This window comes from Astatotilapia calliptera, chromosome 2 (assembly GCF_964374335.1).
Source record: "Astatotilapia calliptera chromosome 2, fAstCal68.1, whole genome shotgun sequence".
Lineage (NCBI taxonomy): Eukaryota > Metazoa > Chordata > Actinopteri > Cichliformes > Cichlidae > Astatotilapia > Astatotilapia calliptera.
In genome coordinates, this window is record NC_137423.1 from 28,498,401 (window position 1) to 28,519,371 (window position 20,971).

Consider the following 20,971-nt stretch of genomic DNA (forward strand, 5'->3'; position numbering starts at 1 on the left):
TAACTGTAATACATCAAGTCACCTCTGTCTCTTGTTACCAGGACTTTTTAAAATGAATGGTGCAACATGGAAAGAGGCCCTACACAAGAGTTTAGCTTTGAGCTCAATATGCGATGATCCTTTCAGCCATGACATCTCTGACATGGGAAACCAGGGAATTTGATTAGAAAATGGTGAAGGATTTTCTTTTCAGTTAGAAACTGGATTTGTGTAACATAGTGGTGAAAACCCCCCAAAGAAAGCAGCATATGATCAGTCGCTATATTGCATTTAATACAAACGTCCTTCGTGTATCCTTTGAATACAGAACAGATCATTTCTGATATCTATGAGTAAACCCAACCAGCACGTGTCCCAAAAGACCCCACAGTGTTTTTATCTGGCTTTTCCCTGACAGTTAGTGGACACTGACAGATGTGTGCTGAATATGAAAGGAAACAAAAGAACTAAAGAAGGTTTGCAGTGTTAAAAACAAGAACTACATGAAGGTTGTTTCATCCTGCTGTAACTTATGACAGAAGCATCTTTTGTTTATTTTTTTATTTATTTACACAAAGACAGATGTTGAAATAACAGGAGTAACAGTTTAATTCAATTGAAATCAGTCCAATCGTCTATAATGAAATTATTGTTTTTCATTAGTTGGCAAAAGATGGGGGTTGTTGACAGCAATTCAGTGAATGCAACAGGGGAGGACGCCAGTTTGGATGGAGGGGAATCAGCAGGACAGATGAGATTTTGTTTAGGAGTCGAGTAGTTGTGTGAATGAGGAGAGGAGAGCACATTAGACTGCTGAGAGACGGGGAGGTAGTCAAGCACTGACCACATGTCTTCTTGGATTTCAGCAAAACAGATGGGCTCATCTCGGTCTTGAAATAATTCAACTCGGGGTTGAACTGATGCAGTTTGAGAGGCATCTACAGGAGAGGCAGGGGTGGGTGAGGGCTGCTGAGACTGCGCAGTGATGGGGAGGGGGTCAAGCTCTTCCAGCACTGACAGCAGTTCTTCCTCACTGTCTGCGACAAAGGCTTCCTCTGTCTGGAACTGAAGGGCTGCAACAGGGGAGTCCAATGAGGTGTCCTCAGGGAAATTCATGTGAGAGGCAGGGGAGACCTGATTTTCTTGACAGAGAGGTGTGTAGGGTGATGCCTGTGTGTTTGGCAGTTGCAAACACACTGGCTGCTGGCGAGGCACGCTGCTGTCATCTGGCTTTGTCTGTGGCTGCTCATGTGGCTCTGTCAGAAATGAATGAGAAGAAGAAGATGGCTGTGACTCAGCTGGCCTCATACACAAGTTGTTGGCTTGTTGAACTTCTTCATGTACAGATGCAGATTCTGCAACGCAAACAAAAATACATTAAGTCTTCTTTTTTTCAACACATTTTTGTTTCGTTTTCATCACATTTCTTATGTAAGATGCTGTGATACCAAGAAATCTTCTTTCACCTTTTCTAAGTCTGATTCTCTTCCTCTTCTTGCCCTGAAAACAAACACAGAGTTTTCATTAGCTGATACAAACTCTGTGCAGTGACTGTTTCATCATTCAGTGCAGTGATGCACACATGTAGGAACTTCATGTTGGCACTTTGGACATACATAGTTTTCTTTGGTCGACCAGGCTGGATGCTCTTTGGCATGATTCTGTCTTTCTGTTTCAGCCTGCTTGAAATATCTGGCTTTCTGGTCGTTTGAAAGCGACTTCCACTGTGGACAGAAGATCATAAGAACACACTGTGAGCACTGCTACTACACATAACTACAGGACAGCTGGGACACATGCAAAAACATGAGCAGACAACATTAACAGATGCATAAATGTATGCAGAGTTACACACTTACTCTCTGTCCCACCACTGCATTTACGGCTGCACTTCCAGGGATGTTGAGTTCAGCAATGACCTTTGGCCTCTGCTCTTTGAGATAGAGCATGAAGGCATTTGGCGGCTTCTTGACGTATGGCCCATCTTCATCCTGCTGGGCTGGGCACTTTCTTTTTCTTCAGGAATAAAACACAGAGTAAGAGCACATGTTAGCACTGTGTACAACTGTGAGGGAAGCAGTTCAAAAACACGAGACAAGCTGTAAAACTGAATGAAATCAGGCACCATTAATGGATCATTACAATAATTCCTGCAGACATCTGCAAACAAATGACAGATACTTGCAGATCAGTGAACCAAAGCAGCAGAGCAAACTTAGTTTGGAGTGGAGGTGTTAGGTGGAGGAGCAGGAGTGACATAATCATACATCTGTACACCGTTCCTACACAGATGAAGGGAGACAGATATGAGATAACAGGAAGAAGTTATGAATATAGAGATGTTCAGCAGCTGTGTTCACTCCAGTGTTTGTGTGTTTTACGTACAGTACTCCAACAGGACGCAGGTTCTGGAGCACACAAAACACACAACAGGTGATGAGACAAGCTGCAATACTATCATCTATCCACTAGGTGGAAGAATTGATCAGTAGAAAGAGGAGATGTGCTCAAAACGACATTCATACATAGATTTATTCTTCTTAGTTAGTCTTAAGAATTAGGATTCACTGACAGTGAAGAAGTTTCAGACGTGCACTCGCGTTTCCCCTTTTGCCTTTTCCTGCTCCAGCCAAGTCCTCCGCCTGCTCGACATCTCTCCTATTACCTTTTATTACGCTTGCACTCATGCCTTTGCCTTTCACCACTTCAAAACTGCGCCTTCTTCAATATTACCTTCATATGCTCTCTTTGCTTTTCGCCTTCCTCACTACACTAAGTACCATTTTTTTAACGCTGTGTACTCACTCTTGCTAAGTACATGTGAACAGATCTTGAAGAAAAAAAACAAAACAAAACATACTTTTCTTTTCTCTTCTGATACTATTGAATGATCCTAACAGAAAAAAAACAGAGTTAACACTGACTTAATAAAAAAGTGTTATATTTTATCTCAGATAAACTAGTCAGTGTTTATTAGTGTTTGCTCAACTAGAAGTCTTCATAGTAGCATCCACACATCAAGTCTTTAAACAAATAATGAAAGGATAATGAAAGAAAGTTTAATGTGAAATTACTGAATTATATGAAATGCCAGAGTGTTTTTCTTTAAACTACTTGGGACACTGCCTTTTAGTGATGTCACTAAAAGGCAAGGTTCTAATGTTGTGTTGCCATAGACTCCGGAGTTTACTTTTAAAGCTCACTTACAGAACTGACTTATACAGCTTAGTTAGAAAAGTCAAGCATCCAGACATTTGAAGGACTATTCACTCATTAAGGTGACATTTTCTATTTTAAAAGTTCTCAAAAAATTAAGATGAAAAAGGAAACAAGAAAAGTTACGACTGAGGCAGATAAGAAAGATCCAGGAGATCAAAGTAAGTAAAAAAAAAAAAAATCCCCCAAATAACAGAATGTACATTTCTAACAATGTTGAGGCTCTGTGTATAAAATGATTCATTTTTAGAGGATTTAAATCCTGGTTTTGATTGAAACTAACCTGAGTGCAACATGTCTAATCAAAGAAAGGTTACTGGGGCACTTTGTCTTTTGGTAAAATAATGTGACAAGTTTATTCTTGGACTGAGCAGTGAAAACAGAGCAACAAGTGTCATCAGTATCTAGACTTAGTAGACCTAGTATGGACTCGTGTTGGTGTGTTTTTTTATCAAAAGGATAAACTTGTTGTTATATTGTAAGCAATACTAATTTAAAATTCAATGACATCAAAATCCTTCTAGTCCTGATGTCGAGCGCTCTTTTTCACTAATGTGTTGTTGTTGTTGTTGTTGTTTATAGATTGTAAGAGCAGGATGGCTAAAAGAAAGGCCAGTCCTGAAAAAACGACCCCCATAAAAAGAAGGAGGGTCACTGAGCAGGCTGGTCCTTCCACCAGCTCAGATGCTCATGTGGTCGGGGGAGTTAAGCGAAAGGTCCAACAAGATGAAGCGGGGACAACCAATACAGCAAAGAAGCGTAAACTTCTTGAGCATGTGAGCGGTGACAAGGGGCAGGCATCTTCCTGGTTGGACACTGGTAAAGGTAGGCTAATTAGTTGAGTGAGGGGTAGATTAAGTGTACATCTGGTTGCTAGTTTGAAGATATTAGTGTTTGGGAGATATTTGTGTCTATTATCTAATAAGCTGACGTGCTTTTGGTGTTTTCCACATCTGCAGACTGCAGCATAGAGATTTCAGAGAGCTGCAGTAAAAACAAAAAGGCTGGCAAAAGGAAAGCTGCGGGAGACACCAGGGACCCACCTAAGAAAAAGAACGTGGACCAGGACAAAACCAAAACCGTTGCCAAAAAGTCAGTGGCTGAACAGAAACGTAAGTAGCAAGCAGCTTAGCTTTTATATTCAGGTGAAGAGCAAAATGAACATTTAGGGTACAGCAGAGAGTAATTTGTGTGACAGCTGTAGTAAAACCCAATTTGTGTTTGTCTGTTTAGGTGACTTCCAAGCGAGATACGTGGAGGAGCACCGGCTTGGAGAAGGAGGCTGTGGAGCAGTGTTTGCTGGCTACCGCATAAAGGATCATTTACCAGTAAGTGTTCAGATGGTGGTAGTAAGACAGGCAGTAACGCAGATAAGGGATAATATCGTAAGCTGTTTTACACCTTTAATGATGTCATACTGAGGAAATGCTCATCAATTCCCTGTGTCTTTTAGGTGGCCATCAAACACATCCCAAAGGGGAAAGTGTACTGCAAAGTGAAGGTAAATGTGCAAGACTTGAATTGTTTTTACATTAGTGGATTGCATGCAGCGTTCACCTGTGGAACGTCTGTGCCTCATCATCCACTTTGTTGAAATATTTCAGGATGATAACGGGAAGAATGTGTCAGTGGAAGTTGCCATCATGCTGAAGCTTGCAGCTGAAGCAGATGGATCAGTGGAAACATCAGCCCCAGTGTCTCTGTTGGAGTGGTTTGACTTTGGCAGAGAGCTGATCCTGGTGATGGAGAGACCTGTCCCCGCTGTGGACCTGGATAAATACATAGAAGAAAATGGAGGATTTTTGCCAGAGGACAAGGCCAAGGCAAGTTGACTTGCCTTAGAAGAGTCTTAGACTGTACATCATTCAATCAAAGCACAGAGTATTAGAGAAACATTAACCCATTGATTGATTATTGTCTTTTTCATCGTTTCCAGGTAGGGCTGGGCTATATCATACCATTCACGGTAATACCGGTGTAATTTTGGGCAACGATAGGAAAATGAAATATCGCGCTAGAATAGGTAAAACGCGCATGCGCAGTGCCTATGTTTACATACGCAGATGGCGGTGACGCAGAAAGAGAAGAGCAAAAGTGGATCGTTGAATGAAACGGATGAACCAGAACTGGTTTGTAAAAATGCTGCAACTTTAGTGGTGTGGAACTGGTTTAGCTTTCGTCCGTCAGATACACAACAAAGCACGATTTTTGGTAGCGCATGCTAGCGGGCCGCCGTTATTACCGTGTTGTTTGGAAAATACGGCACACTTAAAATCAATCCTTTGATTTTTCTGAAACTCGACAGTGCCCCTTATAATCCCGTGTGCCTTATGTATGAATTCTGGTTGTGTTTACTGACCTCAAAACGATTTTATGTACACGGCGACTTTGCTAAGCTACAAAGCCGCACCGCTCGATGGATTGTCGGAGCATTACGGCTATCGTAGGCAGGCGCCTCGCGGAGTGATACGTACTGCACCTCAACGTGATATTACCGTATTGTGTGTGAATAACCTCTTTTTAAGCTTTGTGGATATTTTACATGGTTATGCTGAGGATATGTCGGCCAATTTCCACTGGAAATGCCTTTTGGTTAAACTGTCAGCAAGGAATTTGCATTTGCACTGTTACATTTTTATATAACTTTAATGCACATAAAAAAACAGCTGCTTGTTTAAGTGAAAATACATTTATGGGGTTTTTTGCACTAATAAAGTTGTGGAGTTGTAAAGTATTTTGTCTAGTGTCAGTTATATCGTCAGTTATATCGTTATCGCAACTTTTCAAATGTATATCGTGATAAATATTTTTGGTCATATCGCCCTGCTCTGATTCCAGGTCATTCTGAAGCAGCTGGTTGATGCTGCGAAGCACCTGGAGGATAAACACATCTTTCACCGGGACATCAAGAGTGAGAACATTCTAATTGAGACCGGCTCAGATGTACCGCGTGTTCGTATCATCGACTTTGGACTGAGCTGCTTTGTTAAGGAGCAGTCGCAGTACCGCGTCTTCTATGGTAACATATTCTGCTCTTGCTCTTCACAGATGTCACAATTTTCGCCTTTTGTTTTAGAAGAAATTGCAATTGTGTCTGTTTATTAGGTACAGAAATTTACTCCCCTCCCGAGTGGTACGGGCGCAGTTGCTACAGGTGTGGACCCACCACGGTATGGCAAATGGGAGTGGTTCTGTACGAAGCGCTTCATGCCGGGGACTTTAACACCACGAGCTTCCTCAAAAAGCGCCTGAAATTCAAAAGACATCTGTCCAAAAGTAAGAAAACCTCACACTTCAAGACTGACTGATGGCTTGGACCACTGGAACTATCATCTTCATGTTTTTTCTCTTTCCTTTCTTTCCAGACTGCCGGGATTTCTTGGACGCCTGTTTAACCAAAGTCCCGGAGACGCGGCCGACGCTGGAGGAGCTACAGCATCACACTTGGCTGAGATAAGGCTATCACACACACACACAAACACACACAATTCAGACGTTATCATTTATGTGTGATGTATGAATTACCTTTCTTTTTTTCAGGAAATAATTTTTTTTAATTGGCCCACTTTAAATTTCAGTGTTTTGGAATTCCTGTAACCCCCCCCAGCCATCCCAGGAAAGGGGATCTCTCTTTGAATGGGCTTTCCCGAGGTTTCTTCCCGTCAGTCTGGCCCCCCCAGGGGAGTTTTTCCTCGTCTTCATAGAGAGCTTGGGCTGGCTCAGGAGCTCCATCAAAACTGTCTTTATTTAATTACTCTAATGTAATCATATACTTTAAAGTAATCAAATAAAAGACAGTAAAAATCTGAAGACTTGAAGTAAACTTCCATTAAAATAAAACTTGTTTAATTCATCTTTGCTGAGGATACTGTGTTATTACTATTTCAAGGATTATGTCAGAACACCGGATACTGGTACCCATCCCTACCCATCACTAGGGAACAGAACAAACCAGACATCAATTACAACAAAAATGACACTGACCCAGCCAGCATAACTTGTCTGCCTTAAGAAATGTTTAGCAATATTACAAATTGGGTGATATGCCTTAAAGTAGCTTCTCATGTGTTCAGCATTGTCAAAGGCTACATTTTAATTAAAACCACAATCTAGTAATGTTCTGTCTTTAACCTTCCTAATTTGTTTTTTGTCCTAACCTAACACTAAATTGCCAGTGAAAACAAAAGTTACATAAATAAAGAAGCGTAAAGAAAATTACGGTCTTTTTTATTGTAACAGTTTACCAGTGTACAGTTTGGTTTGTGACATATCTATCTAATAGACTCCAATTTGTGCATGTAAATGGAGAGTCCTCTTCACACACTGAGGTTAATTATGGAGTTCCACAGGGTTCAGTGCTAGGACCAATTCTGTTTACATTATACATGTTTCCCCTAGGCAGCATCATTAGAAGACATAGCATAAATTTTCACTGCTATGCAGATGACACCCAGCTCTATCTGTCCATGAAGCCAGATAACACACACCAATGAGTTACACTGCAGGAATGTCTTAAAGACTTAAAGACCTGGATGGCCGCTAACTTTCTGCTTTTTTTTTTTTTCTTTTCCCCCCTCTAAATGTTTTTTCTGTTAGGAAACTTTCTGCTTCTTAATTCAGATCAAACTGAGGTTATTGTACTCGGCCCTGAAAAGTTTAGAAATATGGTATCTAACCAGATTCTTACTCTAGATGGCGTTACCTTGGCCTCCAGTAACGCTGTGAGGAACCTTGGAGTCATTTTTGACCAGGACATGTCCTTCAACGCACATATTAAACAAATATGTAAGACTGCGTTCTTCCATTTGCGCAACATCTCTAAAATTAGAAATATCCTGTCTCAGAGTGACGCTGAAAAACTAGTTCATGCATTTATTGTGTGAATGTGTGTGTGAATGGGTGGATGACTGGATATGTAAAGCGCTTTGGGGTCCTTAGGGACTAGTAAAGCACTATATAAATACAGGGCATTTACCATTTATTACTTCCAGGCTGGACGACTGTAATTCATTATTATCAGGATGTCCAAAAAACTCACTGAAAAGCCTTCAGCTAATCCAAAATGCTGCAGCAAGAGTCCTGACAGGGACTAGAAAGAGAGAGCAGATTTCTCCTGTTAAATCCAGAATTGAATTCAAAATCCTGCTCCTCACATACAAGGTCTTAAATAATCAGGCCCCATCTTATCTTAATGACCTTGTAGTACCATATCACCCTATTAGAGCACTTCGCTCTCGCTCTGCAGGCCTACTTGTTGTTCCTAGAGTATTTAAAAGTAGAATGGGAGGGAGAGCCTTCAGTTTTCAGGCCCCTCTTCTGTGGAACCAGCTTCCAGTTTGGATTCAGGAGACAGACACTATCTCTACTTTTAAGATTAGGCTTAAAACTTTCCTTTTTGCTAAAGCATATAGTTAGGGCTGGACCAGGTGACCCTGAATCCTCCCTTAGTTATGCTGCAATAGACGTAGGCTGCCGGGGATTCCCATGATGCATTGAGTTTTTCCTTTCCAGTCTCCTTTCTCACTCAGTATGAGTTAATAGACCTCTCTGCATTGAATCATATCTGTTATTAACCTCTGTCTCTCTTCCACAGCATGTCTTTATCCTGTCTTCATTCTCTCACCCCAACCGGTCGCAGAAGATGGCCCCGCCCCTCCCTGAGCCTGGTTCTGCTGGAGGTTTCTTCCTGTTAAAAGGGAGTTTTTCCTTCCCACTGTCGCCAAAGTGCTTGCTCATAGGGGGTCATATGATTGTTGGGTTTTTCTCTGTATCTATGAAGCGCCTTGAGGTGACTTTTGTTGTGATTTGGCGCTATATAAATAAAATTGAATTGAATTATCTGAGGAAGAAGCAGAGTTGGTTTGTTTCCAGCTGAAATCATCCAGGCTCAGGAATTTGAATCGATCCACATCATTTCTGCTTGAACTAGAGAACATGAGTGTCGACTTACATTTGGTCTGTGAGACACATGTCATAGTGACACATGTGAGACACATGTCATAGTGACAGTATTTGGGTTAATATGGCATTACTCACCCTGGTCGCATTTCTTCAATATCAGGCACCAAGTTCAGGAACTCGTTCTTTTGCAGCCCGCGCAAGGAAGGAGGTCTCCAGAGTGGGAACCATCGGGAAGTTTTCACAGTCTGAGCAGGAGGGACTGGAGGCACGTGAGCTGTTCTCAGGGGTCCTTTAACACAAATCACACCAAGTTAGAATCAAATGGATAACCTGTCAATAACCGTTTGCAGATCGAGGTCAATGTTCCTAAAAATATGTTTACTTCTGGCCCATGGAGCCACAGCGGGAGTCCGAGAGAGAGGGGCAGGTAGAGGAAGGGGTGAGGGTGGCACTGCTGAAGCTCGTCACGGATGGATCACGTCCGATCGGTGAGATGAGAGAAAGCTGAAGTGAAACAACAGCAGGATGAGGTAGACGTCAATATAGGAACTCCCTGATGTGACACAGAAAGGCTATTTTTTTATTTCTTTGTATTATTTCTCACCTTGCAGTCACTGATGCTGTTCACCAGCTGGTTGTATTCAGTATTGAAGGTGTGTGTCAGAAGGCGCAGGCACTACAACACAACAGGAACAAGACCGATCAGCTCCGAGCAGAGAAGGAAGAAGGCAGCAACAAGAACGCCCACTAAGCCCACGTTTTTCTCACCTTGGTGGCCAGCTCCTTCTCACGCTTTCAAAGGTGGTGCTGGAGATCTGCGAGGAGGCGGAGGTGGACGTGGACAGAGTGCTGGAGCTCACGCTGGGGGACAGAGACTCACTCAGGGACTTGGTGGTGGGAGCTGTTCCCACGGGAGCCGCCTCTCCCAGAAGGTGACGGGTCTTTTCCACCTGGAAGAAAGATGGGGGCTAATGTGAGGTAGGGAGAAGAGGGGACGTTAGTCATGTAAAGGCCATAGGTGAGGGTAGGGACGTAGATCGACCGGTAAATTGAGGGCTTCGCTTTTACACTCAGCTCCCTCTCCACCACGACGGACCGGTGCAGCGTCCGCATTACTGCAGCTGCAGCCCCAATCCGTCTGTCGATCTCCGGCTCCCTTCTCCCATCACTCGCGAACAAGACCCCGAGATACTTGAACTCCTCCACTTGGGGCAGGAACTCATCCCCGACTCATCCTATATTTCCGTTTTTATATTTCTAATGTTTGCCTTGTTTTCTTCACTGTCTAGTCTGCCTCTGTCTTGCCTGTATGGATGCATTTACACCGAAATGTCCCCAACAAAGGATGTTTTAATTCACCACTATTCCAGTGAAACATGAGTCTCCCATCTTCCTGCTACCAGTCTGGAGTTTTTGTTCACCAAAGCACACACCAACTTCATACTGACGGACAGATCACTGCCCTTTTGCCGCCTTGTCTGACCGTGTTTTGTGGCTGTGGTTCACTTCACCTCACTCTTCCCCATTCTTGTCATTAAATCAGGCTGTTCTGCAACCATGGCAGCCATTCACTCTATGGCTCTATTCATGGTGTATTTTACCCCTTCACCAAAGGCCGTTCTCGTTTCCAACATTATATTTGCAGTGTTCGTCTATCTATCAATATCTGCGGAGTATTTTTTTTTTAACGAGTATCCCATTTTCTAAAGCACAGCATGTAAAGGGTAGCTCGGTTAGCAGGATGCTAGCATGTAGCGCTTAGTGAGACACGCCTCAGACGAGTTGAGCAAAGACCCCGTCTGTGTACTTTATACGTGAGCAACGGATTTAAATAAAATTAAGGTTTCAAAAGACAAACTTGAAGATAAAAAAATATATATATACTCACCGGAGAGCCGCCAGGGTTTGCCGCTGCCATCTTGGCGCTCCTAAATTCAAAACTGCCTCTGCAGTCAGGCAGGGGAGGCGTGGAAATTGTCTTTGAGTTAGTCAAACGTTTTCCTTAGTTCGAGTAGATGATAAAAAAAATAATAATAATAATAAATGGGATTTTAAGTAGGACTAGGCGTTCTGTAATGATCTCTATTTAGGAGAAAAACTTAATCACTCACCTTTAAACAGCTCTCTTTTAGGAGACACACTGCTGGCTAACGGTGTCATGTGATCAAACAGCGTAATTTAATTGGCTGAGAGCCACTCGACTCGATCTGGTGCTGATTGCTCTGGCTTGGGTCATTAAAGTTCATCACTTTTGCAGTTGAATTTTTGCAGGTGAATTTTTGCAGGTGAATTTTTTTCAGGTGAATTTTTGCAGGTGAATTTTTTGCAGGTGAATTTTTGCAGGTGAATATTTTTGCAGGGAAATTTGGAGGATAAAAATTCAGTGTCATAAATTCAATGTCTAAAAATACTTGAATTCTGATGATACTATATTTCTTCCATAGGAACAACATCGGAGATCTCTGTCCAGAAGAGCGCAGTCCTGGGAACAGCTAAGATACTGCGCAGGACCCTCAAGCTCCCAGGCCTCTGGTAGAGGACCCGAGCTTGAAGGATAAACCGCCCGCAGGGGCGTGCTGGGTGTTATATATATATATATATATATATATATATATATATATATATATATATATATATATATATATATATATATATATATATATATATATATATATATATATATGAATGATAGACTGCTTGTTAAGATTTCTGAGCTTTACAAATATTTTCTTCTAAACATCAACTTGGTAGCTTGGATGTGTTGTCATCTATCAGTGCTGTCCCCATGCATACAGCCGCTGCTGGTACTGTGTACATTTTTGCTCCTCTGTCCAAATATGCATAAAATGACAAATGAAACTTAACATTTTCTAATATTATTCCTTTAATCTTCTGTCTCTAGGTGTTTGTGTATCCACCCAGCCATCCATTTTCTTTCACTTATCCAGGGCTGGGTCATGGGGACAGCAGCCTAAGCAGAGAAGCCTACACTTCCCTTTCCCCGGTCACTTCCTCCAGGTTATCCAGGGGAACACCAAGGCATTCCCAGGCCAGCTGAGAGATATAATCTCTCCAGCGTGCCCTGGTCCAGTGTTCTGCCACTTGGACAAAAATCACGTTGTTTCTCCTGTATCTGAGGTTCAACTAGCAGGCTGCTGTGTGGGTTAAAAATAAGAGAAAAAGAAAGGGTGCACAGAGAGATAAGGAGAAAACAAACTATAGAAGAGAGCACAATTTAATTCAATGACATGCAGTGGTGGCATGTGATGAAGAGAATGGTAAATAGATGCTCACCCCTGCCATAGTAACATAATTAAGGGATGAATCAAGGTCACTCGATCCATCTCTAAGTATATGATTTTTTTTTTTAAAGGAAAGTTCAACTGCTAATCTTAACCTGACCTGATCATTCAGGACTTAGAAATGTCTAGAAGGATTCTAAATTCAATGCATGAAGTACAGCACAGATTTGGCTGCACCTCTTAGTTTTAATGTAAAATGAATGAACCAGAACAATATAACATGGATATATTTAATGACAAGCAACCATAGAACTAGAGGGTTTATTTCCATCTACATGTTTAGTTTACCAGATTTTATGTTATACATTTTAGACAATTACAAAAATAGCTTAAATCTTTTACAACCAAATACCCAACCAAAAAAGAGCAAACAAAAACATTCTCACAAAGTTAAGCTAACACTGTGGTAAAAGAGTTGCTAAAACAAACTCTATCCTGACATGGCGCCATTTACTCATTTAGCCATAAAAAAGACACTGATAGAATCTGCGAAAGAAATCAAGGCACATATGTAATGTGGCAGATAACTACCAGCTTTCCCAATGAAACAAAACCCAAACCTGCGTTTTAAACCATTCTACATAACTGCAACCTCAACACACATTTGATCATGATTCCCAAAGAAAGTTCGTTTTAGCTTAATGTGATGCCTTTTCTTTTAGTTTTTTGAGTATGTGTTATTTAAGTTAACATATTTTTCTACTGATACAGAAATTGTTTTGTGTTTTAAGTGATGCAACTTTGCAGGTACAATGTAAAAGACTTCATGCAAAATGATAATAAACAAAAGGTGATATGAGGTTTGTTACAGCTTCTTATCTGAGGCTTAAACAGGAAATATTCTGTTGGAAGACTGCTTAACAAATGTATTAAACCACCACCTGGTGTCAGGTTTATGTCACAGCTGCCCCAAATTAACAGTATTGGTCATAACCAAAATCATTTTCTTATGTTTCTGTACTGGTTAATCCACCAGTTTAATACAACTACCTTATGTAAATAATATTTTTAATACTAAAATATAATTTCTGTTGTTGTCCAGTGTGCCAGCTTAAATTTGGATAGAAAAAAAACATGAATTCAGTTTGTATTTGCCTAATAAACAAACATTATATATATATTTTTTATATTTTTAAACACATTTTTAAGAGATTTCTAAAATATTTATGATTTTTAATGACAGGTAGTCTAATAAATTTGTTAATTACTGGATCTGCAGCCTAAACCATACTCGAACATAACGTGAGCCTGGTTATAGGACATTAAGATATTTATAATTACAAGAAAGTCAGCATTACAAATGTACTGTTGTAATATAAAATCCATTTGAAATATTACAGCATTAGTTGAAAATGTTTAGTAGCCTCTGTGGTGATGGGTTAATAGTACTGAAGACAACTAACCAGTGTAACCTGTAGATTGCCAAAAATGATTAACCTGAAAATGTATTTTGCCTTTCAAAAAGATCATTACTGAGTAATTTTAATACTGCATTACAAATATCAATGCGTAGACAACTTTAACATCACTTTCCATTAATACGTATATGTTTGCATATATTGATCCTATGCATTATCAGTCCTGTGTATAGTGTCCAAGCCAACACAGATTACCATTTCACCATTTGTTTTACAGTTCTTTAAAAGGTGTGCATTTGTGCGTGTCTGTGTTTTATTTGAACAGTACACAAAAGTATTTAAGCACCAATAAATGAGTAAGTCTGAGGAAAATGTATTACAAAAACCACAACAAACTGTGCTGAGATGTTGCTGAATGAAAAAGAAACTACCGCCAAAACAACTGCTGTGTGCATGTTTGATTAAAGGTTTCTTCTTTAGAGCGTTAGTCCTGCATTCCATGACTAATATTGATTCAAAGCTATCTAACAAACAACAAACATTTAAGTCAGCAGCAAGGACTTCTACTGTTGTCCAGGAAAGACTGGCAGCAGTAATTAAACATCTTTTCCTTTCTTTCTGTGACTAAACTATAACAATCAGTCAAAACGCATCAAGATTGGCAAACATTTGTCAAGCAACTGAAACACTGGTTTACCATGAATACTGTTAATGGTTCCTTCAAATCTGACCTTAAAGTTTCACTACCTAGTCATCTCACAATCATGGTAATGCACAGGAATGCAAAAATGAAACTGGCGATAGGTAAAAATATACCATAATAAAACAAAACGGCACAAGTCATCATAAACGTCAGCCGTAAAAAAGTGGACTAACATTTCTGAGTGGCTTGTTCATTTAAAAAATGCTTATTGTATGTAAAAATCAATGCACTTTGAGGTTTCAATGAGGGACCACAAGTCATGCAAGCTGATAACATGTTATACAAAACTGTTATGATCATGCATTAGTGAAAACTTACTTACTGACTTAAGATTAATTTAAGAGATCACCATAACATGTTCAAACTATCTGCACAGAAAATCCTTCCTTATGTGCCAGTGACATCATTGACTCTCAGAAAACCTCAAGCCTTTACAAAACATCAGAAGCAGGTTCATCTTTCCCTCTGAGGTGAATGTGGAAACGCAGTGTTTGCGTCCTCTTGGAGAGATTCCATGTCGGAGGATGTGAGAGTTCGGTTTGACACAGGGGCATTACATGGCCGGCTCTGCTGCAAAAAGCAAATCAGCCCCTTGTGATTTCTGCGTGTCTACGTGTCCTTACTCCAACCGGGCCCCGCACCGTTTCAGGGCTGAGAGAGACGCTTGCGTTTGAGCTTCTGCCTTGCCATTTCCTCCTTTCAAAACAAAAACAGAGAGAGGACAAGAGAGTACTGACAACACACTCTTGCATCCGCCGCGAAATAACGTCCATCTCTTCAAGCATCCATCCTGTGAGAATGGACGAGTGCGCACACGACAATCAGGCAACAAGGCAGGCTTTGTTAGTTAGGCACTCCTCTACTCCAACAATGGCATCTGGACTGTCCTCCAAACTAAGAGTCTCACGGCCACGTCACGTCAGTCTCTTCAAAAGCACGGCTGCTTTCACAACAACAACACCGGATCTCGAGTTTAAACATTTTTTTTTAATACTGTAGACCCAAATATGTCCTTGTCCTCTCAATATATTATATAATAGGATTTTATAAAAAAGGAAAAAAGGGAGTAGGGTTGTTGGCATAGTATTCTGTTGCAATATATACCACATCAATATGTACAGATTCCATGCTGCTGGTTAGTAATCACTGCAAAAGAAGAAAAAATGGACTGATTAGTGCGGAAGAATTAAAATGAGCAAATAACTACTGCATTCAGATATTCATGCACTGCAATTACAAAATCGCACACAGGCTGTAATATACTTACAAAATGCTCCTGTGTCAAATAAGCCAACAAATATGAATTCAATTGAATAATACTAAGCATGTGTTTTGACTTTGTTAGCCATTCCCCCAGAGCACTCTCTGCTGTATCAAAATCATTTGGAAATGATTTCATAAGTTAATAAAATGATTAAAAAAACACATGTTCGAAATTTTAACACTCACCTTGTGCCAGCAGCCCGGTATGGGTAGCCCGTCACGTCCCTGCAAGGTGAAAACAGAAGTTAAAAAAAGCGTGAAAATGTCCAGCGATGCATGCTTCCCTGCATCTGAAGAATTTGCACGCTGCTGATTTTAATGTCGGTTGGTGTGCCTTCACGGTCAGGCGTGTTATATTAAAAATCAAATTTTACTTTTGTTTTGATTTTAAGTCATATGTTACTCTAATAAATCCAGATTTCTAAGTACCACATTACTTTTATTATCACATTTAAAATGAACATTTCGATATTTGGAGAAATACTTGGATAACACGATGGTCGATCTGTTAAATAAGAGGTACAGTCAGCAGTCCAGTTAACTTAGCTTCGCTTTGGATAGGTGCACTATCTTGACAGTACTGGGACACACCTCTTTATCTCTGAAAAGACGTGTGATAAAATGCACCTATCCATGCAATCTGCTTTTAGAAATATTTGGTCATTGCAAAGAGCTTGCTGAGTCAGTTCATGCAATATCTTCATCAACTATAAATGGTATCATTGTAAAGTGGAATTATTTAGGAACTATGACAACTTGACCAGAAAGTGTCAGACCATATAAAGTTAGTTACTGAGTGCTGTGCTGCATAGCACATAAAAGTTTCCTCAGTAAGTGCAGAGCTCCAAACCTCTGGCATTAACATCAGCACAGAAACTGTGCACCAGGAACTTCCTGCCATGGGTTTCCATGGCCATGTAGTGTATATGCTATATGTTTCCTTCTATTACTAGTCTCCAAGCAAAACGATGCCAACCAGCTACAGTAATATTCTAAGAACTGTACCATGTCTCATATGTAACTCGTTGTCAGCATTTACCAAATGTCTGTCTGTGGTTCTGATTTAAATTTAAAGAAGCGTTTAAACAGTCAATAACAGCATCAGTTACAGTGATCAGAGAGAAGTGGGGAAAAGAAGCAAAGATACTGTACCAGAGGACAGGGGCCCTCAGGGCCAGAAGGAGGAAGAGGAGGAGTTGCAGGAGAAGAAACCGCTGCCTTCACAGACTGCTCTTTAGACTCATCGCACCCCTGTTAGCAGGAGCCGAGTAGACATTTAAAGCATAGAAGAACAAGTTCAGAAAAGCAGTTAAAGGGGGAAACAGAGATAAGATATATGCTAAGTGTTTTTAAACTAAAAAGCTAGAGGAAAGTGGGAGTAAGTAAATGAGCATTGCTGCAAAGCCTTTGTGTGTACATGTGTGGGGGAGACATACCACAGGACAAGGCTGGTCCAGACCCGGAGGACCTTGTTCACCCTTCTGGCCCTTTAGACCTCTCTTCCCTACTGTTCCTCTGTCACCCTGGGAGTGATGAGGACAACAGTTAAACAAATTCATACACTTATCACATGCAGCTAATGAAGACAGCCCATTCATACACTGGAAATAGTTTAAGCAGTTTAAGTCAGTCATTATTGTTGCTATGTTAAAAAACTGAAGGAGGAAGATGCGATAAGCTGGAGGAGAACTGAGAATCTGTTTGGACTTACCTTGTCTCCTTTTTCGCCTCGATCACCTTTTTCTCCCCTCAGGCCTGGGAAACCCTGGATACAAAACCACAATCCATAAGGGAACTTATTACCCAATATATGTCAGACTTTATTTAAACTGAAGATACTGTGATAAAATAATGTCAACATGTATAGTTCTTCTTAGTAAGAAACTCACATCAAGTCCAGGCTCTCCTAGTCTTCCCTGCAAATACACATTGAGAAAGATTTTTAAAAAAAATAATGAATAAACCAGCAACGAACAACAGATCTATTAAACACTTTTATGGAGGTTGTTGTGTACTTACTTTCTCTCCCTTGGCACCAGGAAGGCCCACTAAGCCCGGAGACCCAGGTGGACCTTGGAGGCCATCTGATCCCTGCAGTAAAAGCACACATTCATCACTGCATCATGTCCAGTTCTTGAGCCATGACCAACACATTAGAATAATAATAAAGCCCATTATCACTTACTCTGGATCCAGGAGGACCACTGTCTCCCTTCTCTCCCTTTATCCCCACTCCTGGTTCACCCTGCATTACAGCAAAGCCACACTGAGTACAAGACAATGCATCATACAGCTGCCATCCGCCTCCATCACATACAGATAAACGAGCTTACCTTAGGACCAGGCATTCCATGCAGCCCCTGTAGGACATTGTGTGATGTGAGTCTTTGCAAACTACAGACCTGACTGGACTTGTTTTATCTGAAATGATATAAAGTTATGCTGCAGGTACTCACCATGGATCCAGGGTGCCCAGGTATTCCCGGTGGGCCTGGTGGGCCAGGTGGGCCTGGCTGGGAAATCATCTGAACCTTTAGCACCAATGAAAAAGTGGAAACAAGAAGAGAAGCATATAAATTAAGTGAAAAAAGTGGTTAAGAGTTTCTCAGCTAAATTCAAAACTTTGTATAGTCGTTCCTCAAAGTAACCAGAGAATTTCAGACTGTTTCATGTGTTTACTTCTTTAGATTCTCACTCATTTCCAAAATGAAAATCAATTGGAAAGAACTTAAAACTAGAGTAAAATCTACATCAATGAGTGTGAACATTATTCAGTTCTTTAAAGCAATGAAGTAGATGGTTCAAAACATGCAAATAACAAATAAATAACAATATATTTCCCTTTAAACTGTCTGTTTGGAGGTGCAGCAATCTGTAATGAACGTCAGAGGATTCATGTATTTCATACTCATACTAACCAAGTTGTCATCTAGTCTGCAGTCGCCTTTTTCTCCTTTCTGTCCATCCATACCCTGAGCCACAAAGAGCAGGATTAACTTTCAGCTGTTTTTAAAGTTGTCACCATTGTGTTATTAGCGAAATAGAGTCACTGTCGCTACTTACAGTAGGCCCAGAGAGACCCATCTCGCCTTTCTCTCCTCTCATGCCGGGAGGTCCTGTCTCACCCATGTCACCTTTGAGTCCCTGGAGATGAAGAAGAGATTAATAAGGCAGATGATGCTAAACGTCCCACTGACTACTATATGAAGTAGTGAAAGAAAAGGAGCATGCGTCTGGGTGTAATATACTCTCTTTGTCGCTTTACCTTCTCCCCGTCAACTCCTGCTGGTCCAGGTAACCCGAGCTCACCCTGATGCAGAACAAAAAGAGGGAAGATGCACTCGGTGGACTAATATATCTGACTTTGTCTACAAAATCAGGCTTAGCATGTTTTGGGTATTTATCAAACAATAAATATCAGCCAATCACAGCTGTATGGCTTACCTTTTCCCCTGCAGGTCCTGGAGGTCCTGGTGGTCCAGGTGGCCCCTGGAGAAAAACAGGCAGAATAAAAGAAATGAGCACAAAGCTTTGTTGCATGACCTGTGTTAGACTAAATTAACCTAGCAGCAACTGATTTTCTGGTTTAGCTGATTACAGCTAGTCACCGACTTTGTGTGTCACTTGCTGCCGGGCTGGCGTGCTAACAACAGCTGCCTCTCTTGGTGGATAAAATTGCTCGTGCGAGCTGTGAGACCAAACTCAAACAGATCAAACCAAGACCTGAAAGCAACTATAAAGCTGTGGGGAGCTAAGGAGGTCTTTCTCTTACAAATAGTCATATGCATCATATAAAAATATGACACTATAACGGCTTTAATTAGAGCTGCAATTTTCAGACAGTCCCTTAGACATCTTCTGCATTTTTTATCTGCTCACTCTCACACTGTTTATCACAGTGAGGCTGGTAACTCATTATAAAAGGCCCAAATCGTGAACACAAAACGCTATAATTCACAATGTGGGCCTGACAGTAAACAAGTCCAAAACCTTCCTTCATTCCTTTTTGCTGATCACAACCAACTTGAAGCAATTTTTATCTTACAGAGATTGTAAAAGAGCTCTGAATGTGGTCTGTGCTACACAATAGCCTGGCACGGCTCTCTGTGATTGTCTGAATGATGGGACTGCTGGAGAAAACATTCATGTGACTTTATGTAACCCTAATGATGAATGAAGAATGGCGTGCATATATGTAATAGGCCATATTCTTCCCATGCAGCTCTGCCGTTATGCTATGAGTGATAGCTCTTGTAAATCACTCCACTTAATCTTTATATTCACAATGCTACACTTGTTATTCCTCCTTGTAAAGGCTCCGGTCATCTTGAAGCAATAAAAAGGAAAAAAGCCAAGTCGCCTCCCAGAGGTGTACGATTCATTTTCCAGTTTCTAACTTGTTGTTCGTTCTCAGCTTTTAAAGCCATGGAAAATGATGTTTACAAGCAACTATTTGATCCCAGACACTCCATCACTGGAAAGTGAATGCTATTCATCTGCAAAATGACTGACAGTGACAAACAACCCATCTTAGCATTGTTTTAAACCAAATTCATCATCACCTAACATTTCACAACAAGCACATGAAACGCTGCTTTTCACACAAACAAGCGATCAACTCACAAGGTGGGTGGCCAGTGAGCGCTACCTGCTCCGTGGAGCCCTGCGTGTGAATTTGTGCCAACTAATTCGCAATGGCAAATAGCTTCCGATAAGATCTCGGGTCCATGCTTTCACCAATCCCTTTGCAACATTCTTATATTGCTTGTATTGATTGTTGCATGCAGGAGCTCAGCTCCAGGGGGACCTGGTTCAGAATTGTTTTAAATCAAATGCATGCTCCACTTCTCAGAGAGCCATCTGCCAGTAGCACGTACTGCGGTGTACAGCAGGATCAAAGAAGCTGGTGTGTGAAGAGAGTGATGTGAGACTGTGTTGACAGTGAGGCGCTCCCTTCTCTATGTGCTAGCACAAAGTAAAACACACCATGCTGCCCTGTAGCAGGTTTCAAACACATACTTTTCACATACATGCCATAAAAACACAGAAGGCTTTTGATTTTTCTGCATAATTAATCAAAGCTCTTTAGGCTGCATGTCATCTGATAGCACAGCGGTGCTTTATTTGTAAGGGCTGTGCTTTTTTTTCCGTCCCAAACAAATACACAAGAGACTCTGGAAAACTGAGACACTCAGTAATGCTCTTTAGATGTGGCCCCTAGAGTGACATCCAATACATATGAAGTCCAA

At 41.0% G+C, this 20,971-nt stretch overlaps 3 protein-coding genes across 7 annotated transcripts in view; 1 reads left to right on the forward strand and 2 right to left on the reverse strand.

Moving 5' to 3' along the window:
- Nucleotides 1–525: 525 nt before the first annotated feature.
- LOC113028316 (uncharacterized) lies at nt 526–11,181 on the reverse strand. Of its 5 annotated transcripts, XM_080288191.1 has the most exons (9): nt 10,985–11,181; nt 9,865–10,046; nt 9,701–9,772; nt 9,479–9,600; nt 9,232–9,385; nt 1,839–1,995; nt 1,596–1,703; nt 1,446–1,479; nt 526–1,334 (listed from the first exon to the last, which is right to left on the reverse strand). In XM_080288191.1, exons 5-9 carry the CDS (start codon nt 9,240–9,242, stop codon nt 592–594), a joined length of 1,053 nt encoding a protein of 350 aa, XP_080144317.1. In that variant the 5' UTR covers nt 9,243–9,385; nt 9,479–9,600; nt 9,701–9,772; nt 9,865–10,046; nt 10,985–11,181; the 3' UTR covers nt 526–591. The 5 variants fall into 5 exon arrangements, with proteins under 5 accessions (XP_080144317.1, XP_080144313.1, XP_080144310.1 ...); XM_080288187.1 differs by lacking the exons at nt 9,232–9,385; nt 9,479–9,600; nt 9,701–9,772; nt 9,865–10,046; nt 10,985–11,181 and adding exons at nt 2,165–2,261; nt 4,753–4,892 and having other exon boundaries at nt 526–1,235; XM_080288184.1 differs by lacking the exons at nt 9,232–9,385; nt 9,479–9,600; nt 9,701–9,772; nt 9,865–10,046; nt 10,985–11,181 and adding exons at nt 2,165–2,261; nt 4,753–4,892.
- On the forward strand, nt 3,131–8,309 carry LOC113035959 (serine/threonine-protein kinase pim-1-like). The gene is made up of 9 exons (XM_026191876.2): nt 3,131–3,356; nt 3,778–4,020; nt 4,155–4,307; nt 4,429–4,523; nt 4,649–4,696; nt 4,800–5,018; nt 6,034–6,214; nt 6,301–6,471; nt 6,561–8,309. The coding sequence occupies exons 1-9, from the start codon at nt 3,296–3,298 to the stop codon at nt 6,650–6,652; spliced, it is 1,263 nt and encodes a 420-aa protein (XP_026047661.1). The 5' UTR covers nt 3,131–3,295; the 3' UTR covers nt 6,653–8,309.
- A 3,764-nt stretch (nt 11,182–14,945) lies between the features above and the next one.
- col23a1b (collagen type XXIII alpha 1 chain b) overlaps nt 14,946–20,971 on the reverse strand; it is a 124,192-nt gene continuing 118,166 nt past the window's right edge. Inside the window, exons 19-32 of the mRNA XM_080288249.1 lie at nt 19,167–19,211; nt 18,988–19,032; nt 18,786–18,866; nt 18,641–18,694; nt 18,179–18,253; nt 18,056–18,082; nt 17,908–17,967; nt 17,742–17,813; nt 17,612–17,638; nt 17,434–17,487; nt 17,159–17,245; nt 16,875–16,973; nt 15,909–15,947; nt 14,946–15,155 (exon numbers count right to left, since the gene is read on the reverse strand). Of these exons, the coding sequence (XP_080144375.1) occupies nt 15,105–15,155; nt 15,909–15,947; nt 16,875–16,973; nt 17,159–17,245; nt 17,434–17,487; nt 17,612–17,638; nt 17,742–17,813; nt 17,908–17,967; nt 18,056–18,082; nt 18,179–18,253; nt 18,641–18,694; nt 18,786–18,866; nt 18,988–19,032; nt 19,167–19,211 (816 nt within the window). The 3' untranslated portion in view covers nt 14,946–15,104. The remainder of the gene's footprint in view (nt 15,156–15,908; nt 15,948–16,874; nt 16,974–17,158; nt 17,246–17,433; nt 17,488–17,611; nt 17,639–17,741; nt 17,814–17,907; nt 17,968–18,055; nt 18,083–18,178; nt 18,254–18,640; nt 18,695–18,785; nt 18,867–18,987; nt 19,033–19,166; nt 19,212–20,971) is intronic.